Source organism: Maylandia zebra, linkage group LG15 (genome assembly GCF_041146795.1).
Source record: "Maylandia zebra isolate NMK-2024a linkage group LG15, Mzebra_GT3a, whole genome shotgun sequence".
Lineage (NCBI taxonomy): Eukaryota > Metazoa > Chordata > Actinopteri > Cichliformes > Cichlidae > Maylandia > Maylandia zebra.
The window spans coordinates 9808350-9828612 of NC_135181.1; the positions used below are offsets into that span (position 1 = coordinate 9808350).

The window sequence follows — 20263 nt, forward strand, 5'->3', positions numbered from 1 at the left end:
AGCATAAAAAAAACCCCAAATGAATAAACATTTGTTCCTCACATGATGAGTAAGGGAGAGATGTTTCTTTTCCTTACCGACTCAAAACGTTTTGACACAGCCAGCTCATCATCATTCCGCAGCATCTCAAAGTAGTCTAAATGCCTGAAAGTGTCACAGAGAATTAAGTGATGAACTCGCACACTTACAGCTTAGAAAGATCAGAGTATTAATGTTGACACGCATTAGTTGGAAAGACTTTGAAATCTACTGTGTTGTTGTTGTTGGGGGTAGAGTTCCAGGATAATGTGTAGAGTTTAAAGCCGAGGTTTTGACTCACAGTATGTGTGCTTGTGTACTTCTTTAGCTGTTCGACTGATCTGTAAATGTTTACAGACACCACTTTGGAAGAGATTATGTTTTAAAGTGAAGTTGCACCTCACCTGTCTAACGTGGCGTTTTCATGAGAATGTAGCTTATCGATCACAGGTTGGATCCCCAGCATAAGAAATTCATATCGGAGGTGAATACGGAATTCCAAACTAGTCTAAAACGGGGGGAAAAACAGCAGTAAGATACTGATGCAAGCAGTGCTTTAAAGAGCCTCTTGAATAAGTGACTCCTGTGTGAAAAGATGCATGAAAACAGTATATATTACCTCTTCAGCTCCTTGACTCAGCACAGCATTAATAAAGGACATGATGGCTGTTTTCAAGCTGACCTCATCTCTGTACCGCCCTGTACTCCGGTCCAGATCATTTACAAGTGTCTGAGAGATGAAAATCCATTACAGATGATTAATACTTTCAAGCAATGTTGCTTTTAAATTGCTTTACGCCTCCCACCCACCTGGAAGCGTGTCCTCTCGCAGGCGAAACGCTGGTAATGCAGCATTGACTCCAGGATTTTTTTGTGCCCGCCAGGCACCAGACATACAGCACCCATGATCTCCAAGACCGCCACCTTTGTCTTAATGTTTTCTGTGGCCAGGCTCTGGGCGATGATGTTGATGCTCTCGGAGTGAGCGAGGACGTGGGCGCGGCCCTGCGAGTTGTTCATCAGAGCTTTGATGCAGCCGATGAGAGACGTGTGGATCTGTGATTCTGTGGTGTCATAGTCCATGCTTTTCAGGAAGTTCAGGATACACGTCAGGCCATCCAGATCAATAAATCGAGTCACAAACCTGAACAGAGACGTCATTGCGGTTTACAGAGATGATCTTAGCGCTTAAGGAAATACTAACTATACCATAGAAGTATAGTGCATCGATAATACCCAAGTTTTTGGGTTAAAACTGCAGTGAATGTTCCTTGTGTCCTTGTGTATTCTTGCAGTACAATGAATTCATATTCAGTAAGTGTTGAAAATGAGAGGGTCTCCTTTAATGTTCTTTTATATCAATGAAAAACCTTTACAGGTGTTCAATTTTTAAAGGGTGCATTTCCATACGAGTATGAGGAGCTGAAAAGAGCGACAGATGCAGCGATGGAGGTTAATAACAGGAGATATGATGACAGGTGACATTTAAAAAGGGGGGGGGGGGCTGAGTTTAGATACATAAACTATCTGGGCACATGAAAAAGAAAAATATATCAACAGTTATCAGCTTGCACGCTACAGACCTCCAGTTTATTTACTGCGTCTTGGTAGTGTGCAACATCAGATACTTACCTGATAGTCATGTAGCCTTAAAACTGAGGCTCTATACCACAAGCTGTTATAATTTAATGTGTTCATTTGTTTTTCATCCCTAGGATCTGCCATAGTTTTTAATGTGGATGTGAGTGTATTTATTTGCTGTTCTAAACTTTTTGGTCACCTCATAGGTTGGGTTCTCAGAGCCGTCTTCAAGTTCTCTATAGTTTTGTTCCTCTCCTCCTCATCCTCTTTCTCCAGAGCGAGGAGCGTCTTTCTCTGTTCAGCAAAAGATTGAACATCATAAAGATCTGAGGCCAAAATAAAGTTAATTTTCTTAATGATAAACAGGTCACAAAAAACAAAACAAATGTCAATAAGGAAAAAAAAAAAGTGTAAAAATCTGGTTGTGATATTTCAGCACCACAAACGTGCAAAATGTTTAAAAGTCATCATATCTCATCACTACATTACATAAAAGAAAAGACCATTTAGTAAATTTTAAAAAAAGACATCTCGCTCATGTTACTACTTACAGCTGCCATTGAATTGAGCTGATCAATGTAATATTCTGGCCAGCTAGTTGCACTTTTGTTTTCTTCTTGTTCCTGAAAAACAGAAAAATGAAATACATTTCACTGTCATTAAAGTAGACAAGAAAATTAAAATGAAGGAAAACATGAGGCATTAGCTCATAAATATTAACTGGGTATGATTTTCATTTTTCAAAGTTACATAAGAATGTGGTTTGGAAGGACATATTTCACATGAGAAGAAAAGTTATTTGGTTCATGTCACATGTTCAAATACCCTGAAGTCTAACTTCAAAGCAAATTATTTTTTTCCCCCCTCTTTCCGTCACTTTTCAGATTGATTGGCTTTGAAAGACACGATGCACACAAACACAGACAAATGGACAGGGAACAGACGGACTGGAGCTTAAATAGCCACCAGCCAAAAACGAATCGAGAGCTCAAAGTAGGGCGACACAGATATTCAAGCTATTTTATCCTCCAGAGCTTCACTAAGTTTCAGGAGGTGGTGAAAAATGCCAAAACACGAGTGCACAGCTGCTTGAGAAAATCGTGAGATTAGCAAATGCATGTTTAAACCGTGGATTAAGGACATGGCCTGACTTATGGTGAGATTAATCTTGCTCACGGGCACGTTTGCATTGCAAGTTTAAAGGAGGGGGAGGGAAACAAAAAACAAAAAACTTGCTAGGCACTTCTGAGATGATTTCATATTTGACTTAAAAAGACTACTAAAGCACTGAGGTTAAAGTGACTTGAAGCTAACCTTGGCATGTACATAAAAGCTTTCTTGGCTTTCAGTTTACCTCATGCTCCATTAGGCACAAGTGAACTGTGACCATCAGAAACTAATTGGGCGTCGGTTAATAAAGCGAGCCTGTAGAGATTTGGCCGCTCTTGGTCGAAACTGTGGGCCTTGGCTGGTCTGCAAGGTTTGTGCTGTGACAGGAAGGACTGATCCTGCTGTTCCACTCAAGACCAGTGCCAGCTTGACCAGATGGGTCCTGGAAAATGTCCAGTCAGTTTGAAGAGGCGAAGGAGACGCAGAGGTGGGACCACTTTTACATTTTAAAGAGTTACTCCTTTAACTTCTAAGTCAGCGGTCTTCAAAATATAAAATACCCACAGTTTATTTAGAGTTATGATGACAGGCTAGGAGTGTATTTTGAGGGGTTTGTTTTTTTTCACATTTGAAAAAAATAAAGGTCAGAGACACATTACGAAATCTTAAACTGTGCATTTAATAGTTAGCCCGTTTCAGAACTCAAGAAGTTAGAAGTTAAACTTTTCTTTTTTCCTCACGTTAAAATCTGAAACCCAACAAAAAAAAAAAAAATCTTTGCTGACAACCAGATCAGTAAATCATCTTCTTGGCAGATGATGTAGCCTTGAAGAAAATGGACAAAAGACAAGAGACAGGAAGCAGATTGATTCTCTACAGCATGATTTCATCAGCTCAGGTGTCTGGCCAAACTAAACAGCTAAAGCTTTGAATGACTTATCTCCTCCACATCCAGCTTGACTTCTGAAGCCAAGAAGCAACTGGTGGAAAAAGAGCACCCTCATCACTTGGGCTTTGAGTGCCCCGATAATGACCCATCTTCCTCCTTATCACCCCCTCACTCACCCACCCGCTGCTCACAAACAAAAGAAGCACCTGTGGAAGTGAAGCCTTCCTGTTTGCTTTGGACAACTAAGTGCTTCCTCTTTTCTCTGCATGCGCACGCACGCACACACACACACACACACACGCACGCACGCACGCACGCACGCACGCACGCACCCTTCCTCTCTGAATCTCTGATGGTGAGTTTTTATCTGAGTTGGAGCCAAAGTTTGCTGCAGAGTCAGCAATATTGATGTCTGTTCTGTCTCTCCTCCCTCACCCTTATTCTGTAGGTCCACATTGCATTTAAAAAGGGTTGACTCACCTAAATCCTCCCCCAACTTCCCTTTAACACAAAAGAAGTAAAGCAACGATTCTGAGGTTTATTTTTAAGGTGCACTGTGATGCTACTGAAATAAGGCCACTAACTGGGGCACAGTAGATGCAGGAGCATGCAGCACTCTCCATCACTTGCCTTGTTGTGACTGACTAGTTGATGCTGTCTGCAGCTAAAGTAAGCCATAAGTGTACCTATACTTAAAGTATGTGTCCAGTGAAAGAGGAAAATTTGACGTGGCTCCTCGAGCTTCTCGTCATATCCAGTAACTTAACTGTGCTGGAAACGTACCATTTCTGCAAAGAAATTATCCATCAACATGAATACACACTTTTGGCTCAAACACAAATCTTTACAAGGAGTAATTTGACATTTTGGGAAACGCACCTATTCAATTCATTGCCAAGAGCTACATTTGTTTCATGCATATTTAAACTCTCTGGGCTGGCTAAAGCAAAAGCATTTACATTCAGGAAGAAAACTGACATTTCAAACAACGGTGATTTTTTTTTTTTTGCTCTGCTGTTCTGGCCTAATAACATCTATGCCTTTCTGCAGCTGTTTTATCTGGGGATTTATATAGTACACACACACACACACGCACGCACGCACACACACACACACACACACACACACACACACACACACACACACACACACACACAATCTAAATATCCAATCCATCTGGCTAAATCCCAGTACTCCTCACCATCCAGTTTGTTACCAGATGTAGGAAAAGATTAATAAATCTGCATGGCCCGTCTGCATACTAGTCAGGACAGGATATCCTACACCCTCATACCTTTGGCCTTGAAACACTGCTGTAAATATGTGTGGGCACATTAAGAGGTAGCTGAACTTGCACTGAGCTAAACCAGAACAGGCGTCTGCATTTTCCTGCATACTGAGGATGAGTTGTTATTATGTGGAGAAACAGCTGACGTTCCTTTTATCCGGAAGGCCATAATGAAACACGACACTATCACAGAGTAGTAGAGTATATGTTGTGTCTACATGAATGCTTTGATGGGATAGGTGTGTTACCTAAAAGAGAATTTAAAAAAAAAATTAAATCAAAAATATGCCAAGTTTTCTTCATTTTTGAATCAGGCAGGAAGAGAAGAAGAGAAAAACCACGCTGTGTGGGAGGAAATGCGCTGTCAAAATTTAAAGGGAAAAAAATAGGACCTTTGAAATCTTCAGAACTTCATCATTTCTGACAGTACCTTCCCTGTTAGTGGATTATCTAATGTAGGAGGCCAGATTTAGCTTTCGCTTTACTCCCTCTACGCACTATTTTTATATGCACCTCATGTAGCATCCGCTCAAGGAAGTTATTCACAAAGGAGCTCTTTTTAAGTAGAAAAGATTTACTTTGTAGAGAGGGAGAAAGTGACTGTAACTCAAGAGATGTATAACAGAACAGGGGATTAATGCTGGGATATTACAAGCACTTTGTGGAATGGGAATGATGTGCTTTGTTTGAAATGTTTAGCTATCTGTTTGACTGATAATGGCTTGCATAAGCAATACATTAATTGGCTATACAAACAGTAGGCAGATGCAATGAAAATGAGCCCAAGTTTTGATCCTAATAAAGTCTGAAATGTAAGTTACTTATTTCTTAAAGCAAAATATTGCAGATACCAGAACTACTTCAGTACTGTGGGGAAGGCATAGTACCGAAGCCTCTACATTACAGGAATGGTTTGATAATTTAGATGAGAACACTGCAGACTAACCGGTTTCTGGCAGAAGCCTTAAATATACTGCACTGGCGTAGTATCAAACTTCCCTCATGTTATTTAGCCACTTCCCTCTTTTGTGAGAGATTAAAACCAGTACAGACGTACGTCAACTTTAACTGCTAGTTTCCATTAACACACCCTTTCAGCTACCCTTTATATTTTAATTATCTGTCAAGTTGAATTCCTAAGGAGGCACACTATTAAATTAGCAAAAGGTGGTTCACAATGCTGTCCTGAATATTACTGTAAGCAGTGACATATTCACTACATCAAAATAAAATGGTCTGCAGTAAGCATAGGGATCCAGCGATAAAAGACTCAGAAAACACACAGCTCAAGGGATCAACAAATCAATGAGGGAGGAGATTACATAAAATTGGCTACTGGGATATTTGTAGCCCCCCCCCCCAAAAAAAAAAAAAAAGGCAGACAGCAGCGAGTCTATGAAGGCTGATACGGTGTAATGTGCTATGCAGCCAACAGAGATCTGTTTACCTTCTTTTTGCTGCAGTAGATTTGCCATTTCTTCTCTGCAGGCAGTGCGAACATGGCTTCCCTGTGTTTCTCTGTAAGATCAAGCTCATCCTGCAAAATGAAGATGAAAAAGAAGAAAAAGGTTAAGAAATGTTGGTGCTGAGTCACAGTAACAAATCGCTGAACGTTAGATTATGAAACCCGTATTGATAACTCGAGTGTTAAAATATCGAGCATCTTTCTCAAAACCATCATCCTGCAAATTTACAAACAACTGACATCAAACCAAACAAAACATAAGTGAAGAGCAGCTCTGTTAGCTGTTTTTAGCTCAATCTCTTCATAGTATCACTGGATGGTCTCATCATATATTCAGTGCGATTTTGAAACAAATCAGATGTCTTCCCGGCTTTAGATGTGTGAGTAATGGGGAAAAGACAAGGTGTGGTTTGCCTGCTCAACATGTGGTAACAAACATCTGGAAACAACATGTGTCACAACGCATAAAAGACATTTCACAGAGGCGCGTAAAGGGTGCTTTTGGGAAGCGTTTGACTAAATACCAGGAAAAAAAAACTGACTGAGACATTATCAGCAAGATCTGTAACTTATCTGAGGGATTTATGGGCTTTTTGTGCTGAACTGTAGCTGAATGACTATATGTGAAAGAGGCAGTGGAAGTTATAGAGAAATAGAGATTATGTTAACGCAGTTTACCCAACAGAATAATTGCAAAATATTTTAATGACAACTAGTCATCATGGGACGTGCCTTTGGGGGTTTCATTTGCTAAAGAATGTAGGCCTGGTGAATCAATATGTGCAATGATCAAGTCCCTATTGACATCCTCAGTAAAAGGGCCACGTGTGTTTGGGGAAATGACTCAATTACTCCCTAAATCATAAAAAGCATGTATGTGTTTTATGTTGGGTATGAACGCATGATAGGAAAAGTAGCTTCACCTGACTGTCTGAGTAAATTTCAAATTCAAAGGTCGAGTTTAACTGATCGTAACAGAGCAGATGTTCAAAATCTGTTTCCCCAACATGAGTCTTTTTTTCCCCCCAGCAAACCCATTCTGATTATACAAGCACATGGTGGCTCATACTGGGTGAAAAGAAAAGCACGTGGCTGTTTTCTTCTAGTAAACAGAGCAACTGAAAGCCTCTTTGTCGTTACACTCAACGTACTCAATTATGTCTTCATAAAGAGTGGTAGACAAAAACAAGCAATTAGCAGATGGAGGAGGCCGAGGCATTAAGAGCTCCTGAATAAGGCCTATTGATGTGCAAAAATGTCATGCTTAGATTACTGTGGCAACCATGAGAGAGGAAACGGGGCCAGAAGAGAGAGCGAGAGGAGGGCACGACAAATTAGAAGTGACAATAAGACAGGGAAAAAAGGCAGTCTGGCCCTGTTATTCACAAGTTAGTGTAAGTTTAAACTGGGAGGAAGTGGCAGTTTATTTGGGAATGCCTTAAAATGTAACAGACAGGGTAAACAATGTAGTAAGAATATATTTTAGAGCCAATTTAAAACATCCACTTAAGTCAGTTTGGAAAATATTTCAAGTATTTCATTGTAAATTGTCTTGATTTGTATGATAGGGTGGTTTTTAAAGGTCATAATTATCCCAAGGTGGCCCAGTGATACAGTGCTAAGTACTGGCCTTTTATTTTAAAGAAGCGCTGGAATTCAAACTTGCTAGAAACCTTTATTTTTAATACTTTCATGACAATAAAAGTTCCAGTAAGTAATCCTGAATAAGACACATCAGGATTACCTACTGATTTCTGTAAGTGTTTAGATGTGCAAAAAACAAAAAACTAAATGGAACAGTGTCTTACCACCAACTCGGCGAACATGCTATCCAGCTCATCATTTCCCGGCATGGGCAGTGATGGCTCCATGGACTGCAGAGCAAAGTCATCCCGCAGTTTGTAGGTGATCTCTGGATGGTCTCTGTTGTTAAAACAACAGAAGATGGCGGAGAAGCCGCTGCGACCGCCGCCACCACCGCCGCCACCACCGCTACCCCCACCACGCTTCCGAGGAGGCATGGCGATCCAATGTCTAACTGGTCAGGCAGGGAGGGGGGGAGGCTCCTTCAGGACCTCTTTACAGCCTCCTCCACCTCAGAGTTTGGTCTCCGTCAGAGAGCACTGTAGACACAAAGAGGGGACAGTGAGTCTTGACCAAATTAGAGTGACGTATTGACCACATTAGTTAAACTGTCCATCCATCCATTCTCTTCCACTTATCCTTATCCTATCCCAGCTATCATTGGACAGATTGCCAATCTGACACAGGGATAACACAGAGAGGCAAACAACCATTTCCACTCACATTCAATTCAATTTTTTGTGGGCAATTTAGAATCACCAATTAACCTGACCCAACTAACTGCATAAAAGTGGCTTACTGTTTTTGGACTGAAGGAGGAAGCCAGAGTACCCAGTTAGAGTGCATGCCACAGAGAAAGATCTTGGCCAGATGGTGGAGTCAAACTCAGTATAGCTTAGGAAACTCAGGACCGTCTTACTGTGAGGCAACAGAGCTAGCCACCACCCCACTGTGCTGCATAGTTAAACTGGCTTTTCAAAAAGAATAAAACACAATTAAGACAATTTGAAAAGTGCTAAAAACAAAGACTGATAATTTCTGTTCTCTTCAATTAAACCACAGCAAGCTTCCAGCCACAATTGTACTGTACTACAACATGAACCTCTGATTCTGCTAATGTTTAATGAGGTAGGGTCATGATTTTTGAAAGGAAAGTACAATGTCCTCTGCCCCCAAAAGACTCGGTTATATCATTTACTCAATAGAGCCCTGCAATGAGAGTGTGACACTTGAAAGGGGGGAGATAATTTGACTGGATTAGCAAATTCAGGTCTTCTCGTGTCCAATTCCTCCTATTCAGGATTGGCTTTTCTCTGAAGATCTAACGAGTAGTAATTAGAAGGGAGTGTTTACAATGACCGTGGCGAGCAGTGTGTGATACCTTCTGGTCTTTAGAGACTGGTTTGGTCAGTGAAGGGGGGAAAGCTAAAGCAGGCCTTTTAGTAATCCCTGAGCTGCTGTACAAATCAGTCTGCATACTGACCTAATGATGGGGGAGATTTAAAACATTTAGAGACTATGTCAAACTGGAATATACAATGCTTCAATCTTCCTGATGATCCAATCACGTGACTCTACTTTCTGGCTGCTGCAGTACAAGCTACACATTTGGTTTGGTCTGTAGCAGCTGTAAGTTTCCACAGTAACGTAGGAAATGTGCACAATCCTGTTCAACTATCTGCCCTGCCTGTCTATCACAGATAAAAATACACAGAGTTCAGCTGTCCCAAACGAGCAGCATTGCTGACGACCGTCTCAGCATATCAATGAAAGTTTTACAAGAGGAAGATTATTTAAAAAAAATAAATAAATAAATAAATACAAATCTGGGATCATTTAAGTAACCCCTCCCCCCAAATACCAGATACAGTATATTTTAGGTTGCTGTTTGACTACTTTGGTTCTGACAAAAATATCCAACTGACAGATTTATTGTCCAAATTTTAATAATCATGACAAGATAAAACCTGATGACATTGGAAATTCCCCAACACTTCCTCAAGTGCCATTGTGATGTTAAAACTCTGACTCTGAGGGACAATCTGTAACAGCTAAACTTTCAAAGTTGAAATCTTTAGTCTTGTTTAACCTCCTAGGACCTGGGGCCTGTTCTTCGTACCTCGCTAAGTAAGTTAGCTGGATTAGATTGTTGACGATTTCGCGTGATCCCGGATCGTTCGGTTCCCCGAAGCTCATCCGGGACTTGCTGTCATAGCAACAGAGCCGTAAGCGTAAACCTGCTCGGGAGCAGGTTTACTTTATGTAAACAGGATTAGATCGCGGCCACGCAGGTATGTCCGCTTCATTTATACGAAAGCAACAGCGATATTCCACCACTGTTTCACCATAAATAAATAACATCAATGTAACTAAAGATAATGCAGCACTTGATCCTTTTATTGATGTCACACAGATACATACAGGTCATTTCCTAAAAAAGGGAAATGAACTATTAACATTCTATCACATGTATGTGATTATTACAGATGTAATTCATATTTCAGAGTAGTAATTGTAAATTACTTCGTGTAATCAAGATGAGAGACCACGGCTATAAAAGCGAAGGTGGATTTGGGAAGCCTGTCGCAGCCATGTCCTGTCCGTATACGCGACCAACCCATTGCGGAAGGTGCAAGATTGATAAGGAGAGTCCTCAGAATTCAGCGTATATTGCGGGACAGACAGGATCCTTTAGCTCAGCGCGACAGTGTGCTCATTGAGAGATATCGATATTCCCGTGAGGGTATTATTTACTTAACCAACTTGTTGACGAGGGGGTGCAGGACCACACCTGTCTTTTTTTCCTCTGCCCTTTTCTTGGTTGCTGTTATGAACAAACTAACAGAGTATTACAGGCCAGTATTACCTTGCCAAGAGACGAAAAGCAATCTAAGAGATAAATATTACCATTCTGTAGAATACTCCTGTATTCCACTTTTACTTGTTCCCATGTTCTTGTGGGTCCTGTTGTGGCTCTAATGTGAAAGGGGATATAATATAACATATTATAATATAATATAATGCCATATGATATTGGACAATATAGTGTCATATGATAGATCTACCCTACCGCCTACTGGTGTTGGCCAGAGGGGCCGATGGCGCGATATGGCAGCCTGGCTACAACCGTAGCTGCCTCCACCAGTGTGTGAATGTGGGAGTGAATGAATAGTGGTATCGTAAAGCGCTTTGGGTGCCTTGGAAAGCGCTATATGAACCCAATCCATTATTATCAGTATTATTATTAAATTACCTACGAGTTTGATTTGTCAGCAACTTTCTGCCAGCCCTCTCTCCTTGCTTCTGCAGCCTTTGCAGTGTTCCCTTGCGTTTTAATTAAACTCTGAAACTCCTGAAATCCCTCACTCATGAGTTCTTGCTCTGCTGCCAGAAAATACCGAGCACGCCCCTTCGACATTTTCGCCGACCAATCAGCGGGTTGCCGATCAATGTTTCTACTATCGATGCGTAGCCCCTTTTACGACACCCAGTGATGTCACATTACTGCGTCCAGCTGTACTAATCGTCAACAGCAGGCGTGTTCGGGGAACCGGATTAGCGAGCTCACGGTTAGCGCGATGGTTTGGTCTTGGATGTGTCATTTGATCTTGGATGTAGTAAGCGACGTACGAAGAACAGGCCCCTAGTGTCCACATATGTGGACATCACATTTGGGGTTGCCTGGACCAAAATACTTTGCTCTACAAAAGCCTGATATCGACTTACGAGGACATTATACTGACACTGTTCAATCAAAATTTCAAACGAATGTCTTCATATGTGGATCTCATTTTTCTCAGGAGTAAAAATCAGGTAAAAACAGAAAAATAATAAAAATTAAAAAAATAAAAATAAAATCAGGTAATTCTTTGTTTTTAACATTCATCAGGTCCCAGTCAGCCCCAATATCAAAGAGAAATTAAAAATGCATGCCATGAAAGAGTTCGGGTCTTAGGAGGTTAAGACCAGAGCCCTTCAGTCATCTCACTCAGACTGTACTTTGACCTGTGACCAGACTGAACTGTGCTTGAAACATTTGCCTCTCTGCTTTCAGCCAAGGCTGACAGATGCTAAGGTTGTTGCTAAAGCCTCAAAGTAAAACATAAGGTAAGATTTTAAAAGAAAAACAAACATCAAAACTCACTAGGAAACCCCTCCCAAAAAAACCAGAACAACCTGGAACACATGTACAAGTATAATAATCATGTTAAACGTGACAAAGAGAGAAGAAAGTTGCAGAGTGTGCTCGCTAACCCGATGGTTTATCTTCAACAAGGAAATCAAGTGCACAAGGGACATATCTGCTGTCTGGGAAATAAAAAAAGAGATGTCCAGATATCCGCAAGTATGCTGTCGTCAGCATACCACAAAAATATCTCTACACTGTCCCTACACTGTGGTGTGAGGCTCAGCATCATAAACCACAGAGGTTGTGCTGAACTGCAGAAATGTCTGGACGTCTTGTCGTGGTGACCAATAGCCCAGCAGATTATAACCCTGTTCACTTGACCTTTTCCAGTGATTTCCTATAAGTCAAATGCTCCACACAGACTGAATGCATCAAGTTCAGTGTGAAGCATTTTTAAATTTAGTCTGGTCAGGTCACGTCCTTAGCGGTAATCGAAGATTGTGGGTCGCTATTCTCAGCGAGCCGAGGAAACAAACTAGTTATTTCTTCCAAAGGAGAAAGTGAGGGCATTTCCTATAGCAATGTCTTTGGTCAACCTAAATAGGGCCCGATAGCATCACTGTCCCATTTTTGGCACTTTTGGTTCATATGGGTTTCCTCTATCCAGCAGCTGTATTTTTATTTTTTTATTTTTTTTTTAAATTACGGATGTCAGCAACTTTTTCCAACCACCAGAAAAATTTGTCGCCTTCTATCATTTTTATTCTTAAGCACCAAATAACTCCTTTAAGATGTGCCGATTCTAACAACAACAAAAGGAGCAAACCTCTAAAAGAGATATAATTAACACAAGCAGTAACATAAGATATAATTTAACTTTTAAACAAATTGGTTTTTAAAATTTTGTCTCAAGGCAGACTGCGTTTATAACGAACTGCTACTCTGACAAATCCGAAGCACTAGATACTTGTCCACATCACTGCTTTTTGCTCTTGAAAGCCAACAGACTACAATTAACTGGACAAACTGTCAAACAATACTAGTCATAACATGTATTCCACTTTAACAATAATCACTCTTTTCTAAAGAAAAAAAGAAAGCAAACGTACCGAAATATACAACAGAGTGAATGAAAAGCATACAGTACCACTAGAAATACACGGTGCCTGAGGCCAAATGGCCACACGTGGGATAAAGTACACAGCAGCTCTCTTTTATTAACACACTGAATAGTATATTTATTTTGACACATCCTTGACTTTTCTAAATTGACTACTGGAGGCCTCGGCAGCAGCTGCTTGGCTTCACACTCACCATCTATTCTAGCATGAAGGGAAGAAGCCTTTCAAAGGCTTCTTTGACCATATTAGTACACAAAGCTGCCCATTTTTTTCCATTAGCTAAACTATGTTTAAACTTGTGAGCCAGAGTGGGACAAAGCTGGTCCCCCATCCAGCTACAGTAGCCAGAGGATATGCCACGACTCACTCATCCGAAGAAGGTCACCGGGAGTGTTTGAACATGGAGACCATCTGATGTCTGTGAAGACTTTGTGCTGGAATTGTTTACCCTCTGAGACCTGATTGCGCTCACATTAGTCCCCGGAGGCTGTCTGTCAGACGGTCAAGGTGTCGAACCTAACAGAGGCTTGTTGCAACAGGACAACATTCCTCTCATAGCCAGGTGAGTCTTGTGACCCTGAACAACACCCACACAACAACACGTTCCACTGTCACCTGCTCTAACTGAGAGGGAGCAACAGATTATCTTTAATTACAGGTCACGTACAGCCTAGCCAGCTGAACTGATCTTAACTGTCCAAGAAGTAACAGCCAAATTAGTGGTCATATCCAGTAATTATCCATGTAGTAGTATGTCTGAAATGTTAAGAGTCTGAAAGTTGATGGTGGTGCCATGTAGCAGTCCCATTGTTCATATGATCAAGAAGAATGCTATTCATCCTGAAATAAATCAAGTCCTGGACTTTAACAGAGAAACATGCCTTTTGTAGGCAGATGCATACAGATTAACCCAGATTCTTCTGTACTCCTTCATTCATACACATCCAATAACTAGACCCGCCCACCCATTTCCTAACAAACACTTCTCTCTTTGTGTGAAGGAGATTTCTGTCTGTGGATAGTCTCGTTGTTTTCTTGACCATGTGGTTTGGCGGGTGACCTGGCATGAGTCCAAACTGTAAAAACAATCCCAGTGTTTGCGAAGTGAGTGTGAGCCCGCCCATGGTGCCTGCCCAAGACCTCTCCATTAAAACCTGCACAACTGTCAGGTCCACTGGAGAAAAGGCAGAAGTAAGAAGAGCATCTTAAGCTAAACACAAAGAGGCTCACGTTACTAAACATGTGCAGGGAAAACTAAAGAATTTAAGGATGACCTGACACTTCATCCAGCTGTCACATCTTTCTTTGTTGATTTTGTTCCGTCAGTTTATTAACCTCTTTAGGATTCTCTGCCGTTAACCGTAAAAGGCTCAGTGTGCCAGATTTTCCTGATGCTACATGAGTGACAGGTACAGAAGTCGATCCAAAATTAATTGTTATAAATCAGTAGCCTTGTTTAATTTTCACACAAAAAGAGGTCAACTTTAAGCTGATGCTAATAACCCAGATTGTGCTTGACTTGGAGAAGGAATTCAACCTTGGAACGAGAACACAGTGGACAGCAGTGTATTGAAAACAGATGTGTGAAATACCTTCTTCTGCAACAGCTGGCATCTCTCAGGAGTTTCTAGCTTTGAGATGTAGTTTTAATTTTTTGATTTCTACAGTGAATAATATTGACCTAAATCACAGGCTGCATTCATGCTGAAAGAGATGAGAATCTCTCCTGTGTTTCTTTAGTAAGGCCAAGGAAACCTTGAACAACATATGTATTAAGACTCTACTCAGAATCAATACACAGAATATATTTGGCAGCACTGTACACCGTCTACCTTGATTTGGTTAAGGAGATTTGGCAACAGGATAACAATATGTAATATAATTATAATCTACCTTTGTCCTTCAGAGAAACATTGAATCTCTCCTTGCATCAGGGACATCCATCTAACAGTGTTCTTGAACTCCTTACAGCGTGTACAGGGTGTTAATAAAAATAGTATTTCTCCTAGAAAAATTGCATCAGTATAATGCTGTTCTTACACAATGTCTTTCCACTAACCCACAAACATCTGTTGCATCAACATCTAAAGAGCCCAAATAATTTCATCAGATGTTTGTGGAAAAAAAAAAAAAAAAAAAAAAAAAAAAAAATGGCACAGCTGGTAGAAGCACGGTTGGCTATACAGGGTATAGCTGTAGCAGTGTTATGGGCGGAGCAGAAAGGTATTTGGTGCACAGAAGTTTAATCTTCTTTACCGATTTAGGATTTGGGATGGATCAGACTTACGATTTGATGATCATCTTGTCGAAGTATTTTCAACGCAAAGCAACTCCAGGTCATGGACCCAGCTATAAGATGCTGCTGCACACAGCAACATTTCTTTTGAAAACTATATCTGCTCCACTGATACTGGAGGCACAGTTCATGGTTTGCCAAGTGCACTCTCTGCAATATGCTTAACTAAAAGCCCAAGGATTATTGTGCCCTGCACTGACAAAAATATTTTGGATTTGTATGGACAGCTGCAAATGAAGCTGAGGACATAGAATAAGGTTGGAGGAAGTCATTTTGCCAAAAAACAACCTTAGCCCAGAGCTGCTGAGCTAGAAACCAGCAATCAAACCAGTATTTCAACAGTTTGCCTAACTTGTGGAAATGAAAAATGATTCAACATCAGAGGCACATTTGGTCACAGTCACAACATTAACAGCATTAAGAGTGGCATTAATAACATTTTGTAATGTAGCTTTAGTGTGTGTGTTGCTAAGGCTTTTCTCCTAGCAAGAAGGAAATGTTAAATGGTGTGTGACTAATTTTCCCTGGTTTAGATGTGGTACAAATGGCATAGTGGTATCTTGCACAGTTGGATACCATACATAGCTATCATTGTGCCAATTACTTAATAGCACCCTGAGCACACAATGAGTAAACAGATGATAACTTGGACACTTATCAGAAAAAAACTAGGCCGTGAGAGAAATGTTGACTGGCAGGTTTAATGGAGATTAAAATCAATCGGTCCCCATTGGCTGCCAGTCAATGGAGAGCCATCAGAAAGTCGGTGTCAAAGCTGCAGTGTTAAAGCAGCAGAGCTATTCTGCTCTGATGTGTTTGTGCTCATGTGCATTTAAATTACACGACTGCATGTCGAGATATGACAAAGGCATTGCCTCTGGAGCATTAATGTCACATGGCTGAGGGAGCAGTGCTGAAGTGGCTCTCAGATTACAGGATTAACATAGAGAGACGCAAAGCGAAGAGAAAGGGATAACACAGAGACAAAGGAAGCGATTCTTCCATCGGGTGATACACTTTACAGTCATTTTACAGGGCTGTGGGTTATAAAAGCTCTTGTAGCACTTTGAAGTAGTGAAAGTTAATGTTTCAAAGTTAGTCAGGGCTGTGACCATAAGAATTGTAATCCGACTCTATTGTTGCCATAGTTTTTTCCTGTTTTATGATGACGTGCTTATGTGCATAAATAAAACAGTTTAAAAAATAAAAAAAAAAATCTGTCAGTGGACTCTTTAAGGCAAATTAGATCCATATTAATACTATAACCCTGGATATAACAACTAATGGTAAACAATACAAGTAAATGCTATTCTGTACTCCGAGACCCTGCTGTAACTGCTTGGGGTAAAACAAAAAAAAAAAAAAAAAAAAAAAAAAAACTCCAGCAAATTCGATTACCTATGTTACATAAAGGTAATCTAATTGTTTTGTTTGTTTGTTTTCAGTACACAGGCTCATGATCTTCACACACTTCTGGAGACAGTACTCTAGTCATAGTCTATGATGCATCTGAAGCCACAACTGCTTTCAAAAACAGAAAGAGAAAGATATATACACTCACGTTGAGGCTGACTAACATAAAGTGTGAACAATAAACTCTGTAAGTGAATATTTGATTAGAAGACTGATAACCTGACCTGCATTATTTTATGAACAAAGCGTTGTGCACACCCAGTGATGATAAGCAGCTGTTTATCACCAAATTATTCTATGGTCTTGGAAAGATTCAAATCACTGGTGAATCTAACATGTGGTACCCTCTAGTTCTATACAAGCTTGTATTCCTTTATAGAAACTCCAACAGGGAAACTGACTGGATGCTCACCAAACCATATTTTGACACTTTAATAGTTGCAAAAACTATAATAATATTAACCAAATAGGCTTTAGTATCAGTTTATTACTGTTACAAATATACATATATTCCAAGCTCTTCCACAGCTCTTAAAAAAATTCCTGTGATTCTTACATGTATGAGCACAAAGCAAAAAATATACTTTGAGAAACTGGGAGTGTGCAGATAATGCTGGGAGGACAGAGATTAAAAAGCAGGTTAAAAGGCTACTGCACTTTCCACCAGCAAGGTTGCCAAACTTGTTCTGCAGACAGAGTCTTCAACCCCCCACTCTTAAGATCTTAGCATTTTTGAACAGGCCAGGCTTTCATGGAGGTTAGACTCGGGGCAAAGATGGAAAATACTTGAACATGCGACAGTATGCCAGAGTTTCATTGCTGTCATCTCAAATTCTATTTATCGACTACATTCAAGATAAAAGGAAAAAGAACAGCGCAGTTTAAAAATAGCATATAAAACAAGCCGCTCATTACACCCACTTCATGCCCCTATTAATGCACCAGTGTGATTTGTATCCACAGTATTGCATGTAATAAATCAAAGCAATGCACTAAGGTGGGATTACACCATGTCTTATCACTGACATCATTATAAACACACACACACACATATATATATATATATATATATTTAAAAGAAAAGTGTGAGTTAACAGCTTTCAGTCGTAAATTGTTATTTTAAATGTTGGTGACAGCTCAGAAGTTGGAAATTACAGCATTCCCAGAAATGATTTTATTGTGAAAAGAACTGATTGGCCAATGGATGAAGGAGTACTTTAGCTCTTTTGTATGTAGACATGCAGAGGTCGAGAGCTTGAGAATCATTAAACTGGAGGATCAATATGCCCTCAATTATGAGCAGCAAGGGCAGACAATCAGTGCCATCTCTGAAACAGTTCCCACGCGTGCATCAGTATCACAAACAACTGCATCACTGTAAATAAGCAGTGAGATCGAAGAGAGAACAGCAAGTAATAAACAACTGGTGAGTACAAATATAAATCCCCCAGTCTGAAAGACAGCTAGCGGTGCCTTATAAGGACCGCTAGCTGTCATCGTGATCTTTCTGTGTACTGCAAAAGATTCATGTGTGCCACAGCTAGGCACAGTCCAACACCAATCACATATTTATTCCTGAGTAATGAAATGTACAAACTCACAGATCATCAATAACAGGGTGGGGACTGCGCTGTAATATTTTCCAGGATACCCTGAGCTGCAGCAGTTTAAAAATCCCTACCTCTTCCTCAGTTGCCATGGCAACCAGAGCGGTGGGTGACCGGTGCAAGCTGGGTGGGAGGGTGATTTAATGTAAGCCCTTTCCAGTGCACATTACCCTCCTTTTTAATCTGTTCTGGATGCTTATAAGGGAGAAAATAGGATTGTCGCTCTAATTCAGCAGACATAAACAAATAACAAAACCATTACGGATTACAGGGTAAAAATCTAGCTTGCCATCACCCAGACGCACTGTAAAATCCACACAAAATTACAACTACTCTATTGTAATCCATGAGTCCATATAGTATTTATGTTATGTGTAGTGTGCAGCCTCTCTCTCTCTCTCTCTCGAGAGAGAGAGGCGCTGCGGAAGTGAGACTGGAACCTGAGAAGGATGGGCAGTGGCAGGAAACGAGCGAGGAGAATCAGCGGACCCCTCTACGCTCAAGGTGACATTGCTTTCATTGACCTGATTATCTGCACTCCACTCCCATCATGGAAAAAATATGCCATCCTCTCCCTCTCTCACTCACTTGATACTGATAATGGGCAGCAAACCAGGGAGAGAAGCTGGTGGGAGGTAGCACCCTGTAGCCACTGTGTCTGTGTGTGTGTGTTTGTGTGTGTGTGTGTGTAAGCACATATTTCTACCAGCACCTCACCCTATCTCCAGAGCAGCCTTGTCATTATGGGGCATTCCCCGCATACACAGGACAACTCTCCCACCATGAAATCAGCCGTGGGCCCCGGCAGGAGCGACCTGTCATCCTCCCCTTCCCCCTCGGTTACTACGGCAACACTGTTTTTCTGCACCAACACCTCTTAATTAGACAGACGTGATACATTCACCTACGTATTGGTGAGAGGAATCCAATCCAGCTTGTGTTCTGGGGAATGATAAAGCATACCAGCAGCCCCGACTCCCCTCACTCACACGCTGATAGCCTCCAACTATCTCCCGGTCACATGCAGTCCACACTCAAACATTTCAGCCAGCAGATAGCCGGCTTCGGCTCCTCGCTCCTATTCCTTGCATTCATTTAATTATAGGGTAGAATTGGAAGATGCATTTTGCTTGTCTTACCCTGTCCAGGAGAGAGCTTCCCTCTGTTGTGCTCTTAGCATTCCTTTTATATCCTCAACTCACTGCAGTATCCAGCTTTCTGCACTGTCGACAGAAAAAACTATGCCTGTACACAGCATGCAGTGGAGCATTTCCTGCACAAGGTATGTAGTCCACGCAGGTTCAAAGTCATCTGGATGAGGTTTAAGTGGCTAATAAGCACCTTCTCAGAGGCTGTCAAAGGAAAATCCCAGTTAGGTTGAGGATGTGTTTCTGTGATGGCTGCAGGGCAAACAAGGGATAAACTCGCCGTACATAGAACGAACTGCTGCTTGAGATCATGCACACAGCCAGCTGGCTGGCGAGTACTTCTTTCGTATTCTCTCCCTCCCTAGCCTCCTTCTCTCTGCCTTTCTCTGCAGAATGCCGTGGGGGCAGAGGGGAGAGGCACAGATGTTACTGGCTCCAGGCCACACCCCTTTTCAACACTCCTAGTCCTAATAGGATACAGGAGGGCCGTGGCCACCGCCCAGCTTGCTTCCCCACCCCCCCACCCCTACCGGCTGTGAACAACTTCTTGAAGGGTTTGCTTGAAGAGGGCTTGTTTGAAGAGCTGTAGGAAGAAAAGAAGGCTGTGTGGTGGA

General features: G+C 41.2%; 1 protein-coding gene across 4 annotated transcripts in view; it reads right to left on the reverse strand.

Annotated features, from left to right (window-relative positions):
* daam1b (dishevelled associated activator of morphogenesis 1b) overlaps positions 1 to 20263 on the reverse strand; it is a 45609-nt gene that overhangs the window by 10083 nt on the left and 15263 nt on the right. For 3 of the 4 annotated variants that reach the window (XM_012916556.4, XM_004541831.4, XM_004541832.6), the window contains exons 2-9: positions 8160 to 8474; positions 6334 to 6423; positions 2151 to 2222; positions 1799 to 1893; positions 829 to 1162; positions 638 to 748; positions 423 to 526; positions 78 to 144 (exon numbers count right to left, since the gene is read on the reverse strand). In XM_012916556.4, coding sequence (XP_012772010.1) covers positions 78 to 144; positions 423 to 526; positions 638 to 748; positions 829 to 1162; positions 1799 to 1893; positions 2151 to 2222; positions 6334 to 6423; positions 8160 to 8372 — 1086 coding nt within the window. In that variant the 5' untranslated portion in view covers positions 8373 to 8474. Of the gene's footprint in view, positions 1 to 77; positions 145 to 422; positions 527 to 637; positions 749 to 828; positions 1163 to 1798; positions 1894 to 2150; positions 2223 to 6333; positions 6424 to 8159; positions 8475 to 19640; positions 20040 to 20263 lie in introns of those variants that run through there. The other variant, XM_004541830.4, reaches the window with a different exon arrangement.